The sequence below is a fragment of the Rhipicephalus microplus genome, chromosome X (assembly GCF_043290135.1).
Source record: "Rhipicephalus microplus isolate Deutch F79 chromosome X, USDA_Rmic, whole genome shotgun sequence".
In the NCBI taxonomy this organism is placed as follows: Eukaryota; Metazoa; Arthropoda; class Arachnida; order Ixodida; family Ixodidae; genus Rhipicephalus; species Rhipicephalus microplus.
The window spans coordinates 53,521,745-53,536,482 of NC_134710.1; the positions used below are offsets into that span (position 1 = coordinate 53,521,745).

General features: G+C 45.7%; 1 protein-coding gene across 3 annotated transcripts in view; it reads left to right on the forward strand.

Moving 5' to 3' along the window:
• The window catches only part of Spn (protein phosphatase 1 regulatory subunit spinophilin), a 165,786-nt gene that overhangs the window by 34,759 nt on the left and 116,289 nt on the right, over window positions 1-14,738 (forward strand). For all 3 annotated transcript variants that reach the window (XM_037427158.2, XM_037427159.2, XM_037427160.2), the window contains exon 8: window positions 2,785-2,905. In XM_037427158.2, coding sequence (XP_037283055.1) covers window positions 2,785-2,905 — 121 coding nt within the window. The remainder of the gene's footprint in view (window positions 1-2,784; window positions 2,906-14,738) is intronic.

A 14,738-nucleotide genomic window follows, 5' to 3' on the forward strand; every position in this document is an offset into this window, starting at 1 on the left:
CCCCCAAGGCGGCTGTAGTCCAGGCTACACCGCCTACTCCCAAACAGAGACCGGAGACTCCAGAGTCTTCGGGTCTCAAGGCCTCCCCTCACTAGGCGAAACCCAAAATTCGGACTAACAGCCCGCACGTGCGGGCATCCAGTGCCTCCGAGGAGGCAATGGATACGTCAGTTCCCTTGGTGCCGAAAGAGCGGCGTGTCTCCTTGGAGCGCGCCAAGAAAACAAAAAAGCAGATAACAGGGCCTGGTGACGGCCCTGTTACGTGAACTTAAACTCCCTGTCTAAACAGCCATTCGCTTTTCATACACACAGCACTATTTTACATTCACCATGAACACTCAAATTATACAATGGAACGTCAGGGGCCTTCTCAGAAACCTTGACGACATCCAAGAACTTTTACACAAACACTCACCAAAAGTGCTGTGTGTACAAGAAACACACCTTATTTCAGAACACACAAATTTTCTTCGTAAATACATTATTTTCCGAAAGGACCGTGATGATGCCATGACATCATCCGGAGGTGTTGCCATCATAGTGAATCAATGAATTGCATGCACACACTTACAACTCCAAACATCCCTTGAGGCAGTGGCTGTTCGAGCGGTTCTTTTTGATAAACTGATCACAATCTGCACTATTTACATTCCTCCTAGCTATCAGCTGCAAAAATGTGATTTACACTCTTTAATTGATGAACTTCCGGAGCCTTATGTTCTCCTTGGAGAATTTAATGCGCATAGCAGGCTATGGGGTGACTCTCGTTGCGACGCACGAGGTCGACTGATTGAATAGTTCCTTCTCTCGTCGAGCGCGTGTCTCCTAAATCGAAAAGAACCAACCTATTATAATCTCGTTAATAACACCTACTCCCCCATAGACCTAAGCATAGTATCTCCATCTCTTGTGCCTCTACTCCAGTGGAAAGTCGTCAGTAATCTGTACGGAAGTGACCACTTCCCCGTAGTTTTGAGCACAACTACAGCAACTGAGTGTCCACCACGTGTTCCCAAATGGCTCATAAACAGAGCCGACTGGGAACAGTTTTATACCATCGCTCGTCTAGGTTGGAGTGACATATGTACTTTGAGCATTGATGTTGCTGTCAACTACTTCACAGCGTTTTTGATTGATGCTGCAACAAAATGCATCCCACAAACAAATGGACACCCTGGAAAATGGCGTGTGTCATGGTGGAGCTCTGAATGCCGAAACGCACACAAACAGCAAAACAGAGCATGGAGGTTGCTTCGGAACTCACCGACAGCTGAAAATCTTGACACCTTCAAGAAAATAGTCTCAAGGCAGGAGAACGTGTCGGCAGGCCAGAAGAGAAAGCTGGCAGAAGTTTTTGTTAGGGATCAATCCATACACACAGGAGGCTAAAGTCTGGAAGATGGTCGGTGGGATGCGTTTAATTATCGAAACAATGACGACCATACCTTTCGCTCTCTCCTGCGCTTCCTTCCGCTGGTGTCTTCTCCCACACCGCTTTGCCCTCTCGCCGAGCGCCCCTCCCATACCCCTCCAAATCTCGCACCGCATATGCCATCACTGACGCGCTGCTTGAAACATTGTCTACTTCCGGTTGCTGCGACTCCGGCCGTCGACTTCGTCAGTTGCGTTGTAGCTGCATGCTCTTTGGCAAACCGTGGCTGCCTTAATCGTGCTGGTATGGACCCTGCGTTGCACGCACGCCTTCAAAGGATCGCCAATGCGATGGACCGGTACGGGGACACGCCCTGCCCTGCACCTGTTGCACACACGCGGCAACACGACAAACAACAGCAGCGCGGACTGCTGCTTGTAAACCGATCGGAAGTAGTAGGCTCTTGCTTGACCAATCACAGAATGTTTGGCATATTTGGCTCGGCGTGTCACACGGAGGTCTGAAAGGCCCGGAAAGAAGAGGGGATTGTTTCTTAGAATTTGTAGCGCGCCAGTGACTCGTAATGCTGCCACGTGTAAAATCGTTTATCGTGACAGCATTCTGCGCACAATGCGCGCGTTTACTTGAAATGCTCGAAAAAATATCAGAGGTGGTTTAAGGGCCCTTGAACAGAGTCGGACCAGAACTATAGGTCAGACTGCTTTAAGCCCATATAAAATGTTCCATTCTATACAAGCCAAATCCAAATTTTCTCCTTTAGACAAAAAGCAGTGTACTCTAACACATTTTAGCTTCAATATAGATATAGTGTATTTTGATTACAGCAGCACATGGGCAAAAAATTGGTGGAGCAGGTCCAACCATATTGTCAGTAACAAAGAGCTGCATTTTTCTTAGTTTCACTTGAAGTGGAGTTGGCTTTTTAAAGAAAATGTCACATATTGGATGCAGCCCTCGTGATTTCTGAATAGTAGGTCTCCCATAAATTGTCATATGCTGCATCTTTTTAGTATAAAGTGCCCTGTAATCAGTCATTAGAAAGCTAATTAATGAGTTGTTAGTCATGCCAGTGTCATTTAACTACCGTGAAATAATTTTGCCTTGCAATTGACTTCACATGTGAGAACGACAGGAGCCTTACACTGTCATATGACTTTTGTAAGAAGTCTGTATTGCTTTAAAAAAAAAAAAAGAAACATTCTGTTTAGTGTACTGTGCCAGGTTGGAAGAACCAACCTATGCATGCGCATTGTACTACTGTTTCAAAATACAAGTTCGACATTAAGAAAAGGGCCGGAACTTGTAGAGCTTTTCATTTCACATGTAGACATGTCACATGCTCATGTCACCTGTTGTTTATTTGAAAATCTGTGTCTGTATTTGTCTTGCAGGCCCAGAAGGACTGGGTCTCAGCATTATTGGCATGGGAGTTGGTGCCGATGCTGGGTTGGAAAAACTGGGAATTTTTGTCAAAACTATTACAGAGAATGGAGCTGCCTACAAGGACAACAGGTAAAAAGCTTGACCACAATTTTTTTTTATGGTTCACTGTGCAAGAAAGTATTTAAAATGGTAAATAAGGTTGAGGTGTTGAAAGGAAGAATACCAAGTAATACCGTGGTTAAATATCAACATTCTTGGTATAGTCTTAGAGATAGTAAAAAGGAAAAAAGTAAGCAGGGTATTTATCAGAGAGCTGTGGCTCTGATTGGTGCACAGCTGGGAACCTATATCTGCTTTTTTATGATGTCACGGTCATGCATGTGAACGCCTGCCAGCAAAGCAATGACGTCTTTGTTCCCCCCGCTATTTATGCCTATTTTGTGTGTAACTGAGATGAAAACAAGGAAGTGGGAAGGTATGCTCTTGGACCAGGACTCCGATAATGACTCTAATAGTATCTATGATAGTATCCAACAACCAGTCGACCCTGATGACTAGTGACTGATAGTATCCAACTATTGCTGTACGCTAGATGACAGCCATAAGCTGCAACTTGTGATGACCAGAGTTCTAGATCATAGGGACTGCATCCTGTATATGCTAGTTGCTGGCACACCAAAAAGGCCAAATGGTGATTCGAATAAGATGAGAAAGATCTACCATTGTGGGGGAAAGAAAGGGGTTTTTTTCATCCATGCAGTGATGCTACCGCTGCGCCAAATTGCGTCCAAGTGTTGTGGCTGCTACATCCTGCTACATTTCCTCAAAGTTTGGCGACTCTGTGCCCAACATGTGCCAAGGGTGTATGCCGACTCTCAGAAGTGAAACTAGGGAGTTTTCGAATAGCGTACCACAAAGCTTTGCATTGCGGTCGCCGCCATTTCGTATGCTGCTAACGGCCGTTAGCATTTGCGATTTGCCCGCAAAAAATCCAAAATAGCTTTTGGGCCGCAAAAGCCCTTTGTGACGACTGAAGCATGCTTCAGCGTTTGCGGGGACAAACTCTATTCGAAAACTCAAGTGCCCATACGCAAACGTTATGTTCGTTAACGTAGCGTATGCTAATCGAAAACTCCCTGCACGATACAGTGAATGACTTGATTTTTCTGACTTGGAGATTGCGAAATTGTCAAAAAGAGGGGGGGGGGGTTGAAAAAAAATAAATTGATATCTTTTTATTCTGCTCAAGTGGTTGAATCGCCACATCCACGGCTGAAGTAGCTTTAACGCCTCCTAGCACACGTCTCCCAGCACACGGCATTTCGGTGCACGACCGGGCTATCATGAATGAATTCTGAATTAACTGCATTCAAATGCCAATTGCAAATTTGCGTCGCTTGATGAGCGTTGGGGATACCCGCAAAGCGCGGCCGACTCATGCTTACTTTGATGCGTGCGTGGACGTAAACGATGTGCTATTTATATGAATATCTTCACCGACACGCAGAATTTGCTGTTGTGGGAAGCTGATTGTTCCTAGTTGTGTGCAGCACAGTGCAAACTAATCCGACGCCGTCACTGCCGGGGTGTCGCTGTTTGTCGTGACAATGTTCATGATGCCCACTTCGCACCTGACCCCACACTGGCGTGGCGATGGCCAGCTCCTTTGGTTCGTAAAGGCATTGTGTCTCTGCAACTTACTCAGTGGCCTAGCTCAAAGAGGGAGTATAAAGAACGGTGGCGTAGCGAGTTTGGGCTGTTCGCTCACAACAGCACTAGGCCACATGCTCTACTGAGCACCTAGCTGAAAATGCTTATCATGAAAGGTTGTCAGGGATTAGTCACACTTGGCATGTTAGCCGCCTGTTGCTATCACACCTTCACACATTTCTGTAGCTTATTCCTTAAGGCATCACCGCATCATCATGCAGTCGTGACAATGCCCACTGCAGGGCAAAGGCATCACCGCACTGCGCTGTGAGATTAACCTTTTCGGATTTTTAGTCTGCTTCACCCCACACCACTCAAGCACTGCGGCAAAGCTGACTTTCGAACATTGGCTACGAGAGCACACACATCAACTTGTGAAAGAGCTGATTCAAGTGTGCGAGATAGATGTAGCTAAATTGGAGCTGTAATTAACGTTGTTTCAAACATCTAAGCAGGAAGTTTTAACGAAAACTCTTTGGTGTCTGAAATTCAAGATGTTAATACACATTAGCTTGTGACGTTGCCGTAAGCGCATCTGAATTTTCGTGCATATCTGCAAAATTGTATTTGTGGATATTTAAATGTTCGACATGCGGGCTGCTGGTAGATACCGACACTACTACAAAACATTATCAAGACGCTTAATGCCGTGACCAAAAACAACCAAGCCAACATTGGAATTCACAAGTCCAGGAAACATTCTGCTTGGTCATCGTATGACAAATGTAGTGACTATTCTTCTGCGTGGGAAGATGCTTCAGGCAATTCCTTCAGGGCATCTAAAAATGTGCCGACTCCAAAATGGCCAAGAAATTCTCATCCAAAAGACTTAACATATAGTACTAAACAGTTTTAATGGTCACGGGCACTATTTTTAAAAAGCATTTGGTCAGTGAGCTCAACAATTAAGCCAGATATTTGCTTATGTTTCTATAGATGGAATGCCGCTGCGGTCAACGCGGCTGCGGTTTGAAATGAGTGCGCTCTCATTTCAAAACAGTCGTGTATCACAAACTCGCCCAATCAATCATATTGTCAATGTCTATGCTGAGGGCGAAGACACAAAGCAAGTGAGAAATTTAAAGCTACACCCACAAGATGCCTTGCATGTGTGTAGCTCTCTTTCAGTACCTAAAGGTAACAGCATTCAGCAACCACCTGTGAAACCCTGCGCTGTGTGTGTGTTGTGAAATGTTTATTTTCCCTCTCTCTCATTTATTCCTGTGTTCCCCTTCTCATTTGTGAGGTAGCAAACTGGATGTAGTAACCTTTCCTATATCCATTCTCTTTCTCTCTTGTGTGTTTTATCACCTTCACCTCGGAACACACATTTCTCATCCCAAAGCTCTGACGTCGTTTCAGGGGATATTGTAGCGTCTGATCAGCTCACATAATCAATGGCCGGATACCTGTAATGACGTCACTGCTATCAAGGATTGTGGAGCGAAAAAAAAAAAGTGCTTCAGTTGAGTTCGGAATTTATATCAGTTTCTTGGTCTTCAATTTTTTATAGAAAAAGCTTTGTTTCTTTGACAGCTGTACGGCTTGCATAAAAATCGGTATTGCAGATTTAGTTAGCTTTTTCAGTAGTCTTATTGCGATAGCAATTATATGGACACTCTCTGCTGAATTTTGCCTCCAGTGTGGACGTTGCTGCCATTCACCGTGTATGTAACGTATCTATATATATGAAAGCGCAAGAAAGAAAAATAATCTAGAAAAAGACTGCGGTGCTAGAAATGAAACGTCCGACCTCTGAATCGTGAGTGCGAGGCGTTAGCCACTGAGCCACAAAGGAGCGTCTCCTTCAGCGTTCAACGCAAGCTATTTATATCTACCACTTACCGCTAGTGATGGGTATCTCGAGGGGAGGGAACAACAGTAAAGCCTCGTTATAATGAAGTGTGATATAATGAACAAACTGATATAACGGAGCAATTTTAATTCCTCTTCAAATTCCCACTGATGCCAATGTATTTAAACTTCGTTTTAATGAAGCGAAAATGTCCTCGCAACGGATATAACGAAGCATTCTTCATCTGCAATGAGCATTTGCTGATCATTTTGGTATACTTCATTTCAATATCTTAGAGATCGCGACAGTTTATGTCTCATCAAGCCTGCGGTAACTGAAAACTCTCGCCTTGCGCTCCCAGAGCCGCCTGCGGCCTGCCAACACGCATGTGGGAGCGAGTCTCTCTGCCTCCCCTTTCCTCAGGAACTAATGGACTCGCCCGCGCAGCAACTTATAGAGCGTGCGGGTCAGCCAGTTTCCTTCTCTTCAGCTCCGCACCGGGGCCTCGCACGCCGCTGGGGCGGCGGAGATCGTGGCGTTCGTCCTTGTCGTTCGCTGTGGAAGAGCAACACCACCTTTTTCAGTTTCAGCTGCTTGACACGAGATGGTCAACAGCAGCGGCAAATGTAAGCACAAAAATAAACAATCGAGCAGAAGTCGGCAATGTTGAAAGCCGTCGAGTCCGGCGCCAAGAAAAAAAAAAGTGGCTGAAGGTTTCGGTGATGTCGTTGGGTGTCGTGGGCGACCAGGCCCAGATGTTGTAGGACGCTCTCCTTGACGCCGGCGTTGTGCCTCACTGCGACACTTTCTGCATACACGTCGGTGCCGATGCTGACGCGGCAACAACCGAAGAGTTGTCAGATGCGGAAATTGTGCTGAATGAAAACGAAACAGTGACGAATGTGCCGGCACCCCGGAGCCTAATGTTGGTGAACCCGACGCCCGCGCAAGTGCTGGATGCGACAGACCTGCTGTGCTGCTTCTTTGGTGCTTACTATGACGGCGAGGACGGACTCATAATAGCTGCTTCAGCTGAAAGAGCAGTCAACTGCGTGAGGAAGAGTCGGCAAATTCAATAATGTTAAGGACTACAGTGAACTCCCAATAAACGAAACTCGCTTAAACGAAAATGCCTCATTAACGAACTAAACGGGCTCATATGGCTTGATTTCTACGTGTTGCACAGTAAAATTCATCGGTTAATCGAAACAGTGCGTATTGGTCACCTACGCTTAAACGGCACAAACTCTAAACGCAGCATAGACTCGTTCAGGCCAAAAGTAGTCTCACAACCATGACAGCACCTCGAGACAAGCCAATCCAGTAGCCATTCTCGCTTATGATTGGCGAGTCAGTTGTGTGTTAGGCCTATTTGTACGGCTAAGTGCGGTGAATCCCGGTGTTATTTCAGCCCATTGGAAAGGAAGCGGCTGCACCATGCTTTCTTGCTTGTAAAGAAGCTGAAAATTTTTCAGGAGCTCGATCGAAGCGGCCTGCCCAAGACAGAAGTGGCAAAAAACTACAACATTCCAAAATCGACGCTGTCGCGGATCTACGAAGGCAGAGAAAATATTGAAGGCGCTGTAAAGAACAGGACCTTTTCATCTAAACGAATGCGGACGACGCCTTATGAACAACTAGAAAAAATTATTTTTCTGTGGTTCAAGCGTGCATGGATTTTCAATTTGCCCATAAGCTGACCAATTCTCGAGCAGAAAGCTCGAGAGATCGCCATGAAAACGGGTGTTCAGAACTTCGTCCTAAGCGACAGATGGCTCAGCCGCTTCAAAACGCTAGTCTTCAAAGCAATCTCAGGTGAGAGTGCTGCAGTCAACAGGGACACTTGCATCAACTGGCAAAAGGGGCGGCTTAAGGAAATTTTGATGAGCTTTGAGCCACGAGATGTCTTAAGCGTCGACGAGATGGTTTTTTTTTTATAAGGCGCTTCAATGAAATACTCTCACCTTCAAAGGCGAGGCCTGTAGCGGAGGAAAATGCAGTAAAGATCACATCACTGTGCTGGTGGGTGCAAATAAGGCAGGAGATGAGAAATTGAAGCTGTTGGTAATAGAAAAATCAAGGCACCCACGTTGTTTTAAAGGGGTTCGACACCTTCCCATTGCGTACCATGCGAACGGAAAAGCGTGGATGACCATGGCTATTTTCGAAAACTGGCTACAGGAGGAAGACGCAAGATTTACGAGGCAAGGCAGGAAGGTTGTCTTCATCGTGTATAATTGCCCAGCCCAAGGTCATGTTGACTCCAAGCCATCACTCTGGAGTTCTTGCCAGCCACGGAGGAAGGAAAGGTAGAAGAGGCCCTGACGTCACTCGTGAAGATGCAATGAAGCCAGAAGTCGGCCATATTGACTGGGCAAATTCTCCTCTCTTGTTTACATCCGAATGTAAAGCAGAAGGCACCACTCTCTCTGCAGCTCGGAAAGCACGTGAGCTGCACACCGCGCGTGTCGTGACGATCCGAAACTGATGGAACGGGCCTCAACACTCTGGGCCAGCGCGACACCTTCGGTGAAATCATTTCGTCCGAGTATTAACAGCGAGTAACAGCTCACCAACAATGAAGCAAGTACTAGAGAACGCGCGCTAGATGCACTGACAACGGCAAAGGTTTTCAATTCATTAATTCAGCAACTGTACAGACAACACGATCGGTTGTGCATCTTATACGGTTGCATTCCGCCACGAAGCCTACGCAGCGTCCGGCCACTGTGTCCGTGTTCCGCGGGAAATTCACCGGCATCAGCATTCTGCGACCGTGGTGACATTGAGCGCGGTGCTAGTGACACTTGAACATTGTTGCTGTTATGTTTATATTACATGCAATGCTGGGCGAAAGTATACAAAGCGGAACAGAAAAGGTGTTTTAATACGCACATGCAAGTTGTTGCTGTACACATGCAACACGAAACTACGTATATGCACATGGTCCTCATTGTGTCTTGCTGGGCTCAACAGCGTCGTCCATTGTCACAAGCAGGAGCACTGCCCAACCGTCACTGACCTGCAAGGCATTCGTCGTGGTTCTGCTTCGTCATGGTGCCCAACGCTATTTCCCTGAACAGTAATTGCTTCATTCGCGTCATCCCCCACACGACACATGGATATGCACTCGTTCTACGCACTGTTGAAACCTCGTGATGGACAAAAGGATTTGTAAATGTTGCTAAGAGTACAGTAACTGCCAGGAGAACAATGTGTAACGAATAATGCGGCGCAAAGCACGGATATTGTCCGCCACGGCTCAGCATGACACTTGGGGAGGCACACAGGCCGCTGCCCGCCGCGGCCGCTCACTGCTAGACCAGCTCCACTGTGCAACACGTAACCATAGCAATGCCGCCATTGTGCGGCCAGTGAATATGGCCACCATGATGTCATTTCCTTCACACTTTTTACGTAGCGCGCCGGCTGGTCATGCCCTCTCCTACCTTTCCTTCCTCCGTGTTGCCAGCCAATGCAACGACAGTGATCCAGTGGATGGATCAAGGGGTTATTCAGAACATTACATTACCGCAGACAATTGCTTCCTAGATTGCTGCTTTGTGCAGACAGCGGGAAATGCTACAGCATACAATTATTGGCAGCCATCAACATTTTGGCTCATGCCTGGGAGCAAGTGAAGGCAACAACAATATACAGATGCTTTCATAATGCTGGCTTCCAAGTGCAAGAAGCAGTACCTGATGAAGAAGAAAGCCATGCTGATGCCGACATTGAGGCAGTATTCAGTGAGATCGTGCCCTTTGCCCCTTTCACGCTGCAGGACTACAAATCAATTGATGAATATGCTGGCTTCCAAGTGCAAGAAGCAGTACCTGATGAAAAAGAAAGCCATGCTGATGCCGACATTGAGGCAGTATTCAGTGAGATCGTGCCCTTTGCCCCTTTCACGCTGCAGGACTACAAATCAATTGATGAATATGTTTGTTCCGGTCGTGAGGAGACTGTCGAGGAAATGATTGCAGAAGTGCAAGATGAGGGTCAACATTTTAGCGATGAATGTGGTGACAATATTGCCAGTGTAGTGGTGCCACTAGACCAATCAGCTAAAGAGGCTATTGAACTTTTCCAGCACTATTTTGAGCATAAGGCTTGTCCAGAATTTCTGGCTTGTTTGTTTGGCATGGGTGCGTACCTTGTGAAAAAACAACTCAAGCTTGCCAAACAAACCACCCTTCACTTCTTTTTTTCTCCTACTCATTCTCATGAGTATGGTGAGGCTTGTGCAATTTGTCACTAAATAAGTGTACTTTGCTTAAACGAAACCTCTGATAAATGGAACAGTTTTATGGATCCCCTTCGAGTTTCTTTTAAGAGGAGTCGACTGTATTTTTCTTCGAAGTGATCTGCCAGGTGGTGTGCTGAATTTGGCGGAAATAAAGTGCATTGTTCTTTGTTATTTTGTTAATTTTTGCCTTCCGACGACTGTTTTCTCGTGCGCGGCGGGCTGCTGTGATATTCGTTGGTGTATACATTCTCTCTTGCTGGCTAATTGCTGGTAGAAATGGATATTGGCTCTAACGAACTAATGGTTATAACGAAGTAATTATCACTCTCTCTTCAACTTCGTTATAACGAGGTTTGACTGGATCATGTTTTCAGCATTACCAGTGAGATTCCAGATCGTCACGACGTGGCGGCGCGCGCTCTCTCATCTACCATGCGTACTTTGTCCCGCGGAGAGGGGCAGCAGGCAGGGTGGACGGTCATGAATGCGCTCGCTTATCTTGTGGTAGGGACAATCGTACGCCTTGGGCTTTCAGGAACAATTCTGTTGTTGTTACCGGGTGCACAAAGGTCACTCCACTCATTGCACAATCTCCGTTTGTGAAAAGGGCGCGCTTTTCAGACTCCGCGAAGTAACAACTGAGACGCTTATTCACGTTCATCTGTACCTGTGAGTATGTTTCATGCGTAATTTGTGCGTGAGAAACGCGAGGCACATTTCTTTCAGCTTGCCATTTTTCGCGTGACCTTCCACTTTATTGCTATCGCATTCATTGCTTTGCCTTTGCGGTAAAGCTCAGACTTCTTTTTTTTTTTTTTCAATTGGTTTTCTCTTAAGGTTCAATGACATAAATGTGTTGTGTCACGAACAAGTCCCAAATGGTCAGTGGTGTACATTTACGGTGCTATCTATCTGTATGGCTGAGAAATATGGCAGTTCAACTTTATCTCTAGACCAATAAGTGCGGCCACCCTGCAGGAATGCAAGGCATTTTTTATTGTGCCATTGGCCTTCAGTGTTTGCTCGCCCTTTTTGTTTTGTGCATTGGGTGGCCAAACATAGTGTCATGCCATTGTAGGCCTGCTTGATGGCCTTTACTTACTTTTTTAGGCAGAACATTCCAGAATCCAGGAAGAGCATACTATGGAGCCACTTCCACTCTTCTTTGCGTGCCACTGTTAGCGAAGTTCAAGAACAGATTATCAAGGTTTGCGCCATATGGCCCGGAACACACACCGTGATGCTTGTGCTAGCATTTTTCATGCACTATTCAAACTTCATTACTCTTTGCTCATTCAAAATGTAGGCGATCTCCTTCACTGTTTACAAGTGAACCTAATATTGTTGGAAGAGTGGTGTTTGTTCAAGTGTGGTCATTTGATTCTCAGGATATTATCTTGTGCTCTTTTGTAATGTGAAATACATAAGCAGTAATTGCAGAACTTCTGTAAATTATCACCAATGGAGGTTGGATGTGTATTGGGGAAATGCTAAAGCAGTACTGCAAACACTTCCAGCTTTCATTACAAGCTTATTTGCCACCACATCCTTTCTTTTCCACTATGCAAGCACACCTTCATGGGCATCCAACTTAACACTTTGATCACTACCGTACGTTTATACTTTTATCAGAATTGCTTTGACCCTGCGTGTCCCAATTGCCCCTTATTGTACTCAAATGTGGAACATATTTTTTTGAACCCTGCGGTCTTGCAATCCTTTTATTGCCCTAACCTTCAAGCTACCCACTGATGGGCGCAGTTGGCATTGCCAGCCTTTGGTGATCAACTGCAGTGATGGGAAACCTGCGCCGATTGTGCCAACCTGCACCAACTAGAAATTACTACTTCGTACTGTTCTAAAAGGATCTTTTAACACGAAAGTGTTCTATGCTGGGGTCCACCACGGCTCTGCTGGCGTACGGAAGTCATGTTGAAAAATATATACAGAGTAATTGCAAAGAAAAAAGTGCCAGGCCTGCACGGAACACGCTGCACAGTCACAGTGAAAACTGGAAGAGCGGCTATACCAGAGCTTTTTCTAAACTCGTTGGGTAACTGCTACAACTACACTTGCTGAGTACCCACTATGCCATTCATAATCATAATTTCTGGGTAGCAGGCCGGCATTCACTATGCTATCCTTCATCATTTTTCGGAGAAGCGTGGTATCCGCTCATTCAGCGCCTCCTCTATTTTTTTCAGTGCCCGGGCGAACGCTCTTTTCAGGTCTACGAGTGCATGCTCCTCTTTTGCTCACCGCTGCCACATAATGAGGCTGCGCGAGTACACTACGGGATGCTGGCGATGGACGGCCGTGCCTGTTAGGAAGCTCACAAATTCGTGTTTTCATGCGAGTTAATTTGCACTCGTTTTTATTGACGGCTTCACGGATTGAGGGAGGATGAAAAGTAACGCAAACATAGCGGCGCGCTGTTTTCACCGGGCTCTGTGAGGCTGTGCTACCAGTTCGATATATGCATTCGAGATTTATAGCATTCATGTTTTATTTTCTTTTTCAAGCTATCGAAATCCCATTATATGCATGCCTCAGTATATAATACTGCTGTGTACCACTCTGTATATATTTGACGAAACAAAGAACATTGTCTTTTCAATTCATTTCTCATTAGTTACAAAAAAAAAAAGAAATGCTCCCGGTCCTCTTATGGATTGACTTGAGACAACTTGTTTATTTGTTTGTTTGTAGCCTGGAATCCATGGCACATGCCCACTCTAGGGGATTGGTCAAGTTTCCATTACACCTTAAACAATGCGATTACAGTCGAAAACCGAGCCGTATAGCAGCTTCGAATGCAGCTGCGGCATTAGTTTGTGCAAGAGACAACGCAGCAGCATTTTTACTCCAGTTTCGGAGCCTGGCGGTGAAACGCCGCACTAGCACCGACGGCCGCTTCTCATAGAAATCCGCTCCTTCGCCCGAGCACTGAAAAAAATAGAGGAAGCGCTGGCTCAACACTTGCAAGGAATTTTGTGCCAATTTTACATGCAGTGGGAGACGACGATGAGGAATTGTGCCTGAAGTGGGTATGCGCCACAGTTAGCAGGTCATCAAGAACAAGCTTTTGTAATGGGCTGGAGCATTGGACGACCCACTCATTACGCTATTCGCATTGTGTGATGCCTAATTGTTCTTTTGCTGTTCTAAAACGCTTCATCAATCATATTAACGCGATTCCTTTCCCAACGTTAAGCCTGCCTAAGGCAAGTTTGCGAGCAAGTCCCAAGCACTGGTGTGGCTCAGTGGTTGAATACTGGGCTGGCACGCAGCCCCACTGTGTCCTTGGTACTGTGTTTTTTCTTGTTTTGTTATTTTTCTTCTTTGCAATTTGGAAAGGGTGTCCCTTTGTGCATATTTTCCACATTCGTGCTTTCTTTAAGCAGCTTTTTTTGTGACTCCAAACTACTTTTTTTCGAAAGCAAGTAGCCAATTAAAACCATTCAGGGCGAGCCTCTCGTATGAGCTGTGTGCTTACTGCCTATTTTTTCTTCAAAAAAAAAAAAAAAAAGAAAACTTCACGTACGAAAGCTAAAATTCTTGTCTTGAGTCAGCTGTGTATGAGACATTAGACCGTTATAGTATACCGGGCTTAGCGGGATAGCGGGCTTACTGTGATAGCGGGATTGAAGTGTGCCTGCGTAGATACGTACGTTGCTTGTACTGCTTACTGTACGTAGCATTCATAAACATGGCGGTGCTTTCGGACGCCCGCTTTGAAGTGATTTTGGCATAGTTGTTGAGCGATTCACTTCGTCCGTTGCAAACGACTATTTAAAATGGCTTCGCTTGCCTTCAGTTAGCTTCGATGACCGAGTATTACGGATAAGCTAGTGTCATTTTTGAGATAGCTTTTCATTTCGAACGTCTCTAGGCTTAACTAGAAGATCGATGCAAACAAATCGGCAACATAAGTGCTTTCGCGTTTGGTGCGTGGTTCATATTTACTTTATTACTAACATAAACTTGTAACAATCCTTCGTGCGGTGACACAGGGAAACATTCTCGTTTTGTTTTCCTTTTGATGGTCCTTTAACTTATCAGCCTTCTGATAGGTGGCGCCGCCATCAAAGCTGGGGCACGTAAACCACGTAAATGCTATCCCGATAAAAACAAGAGACGCTATCCGCAGCAAACGTTTCCTGCACAGTAACGCTATTCCCTTAACCCCCTTTTCACGCTAACGGTAA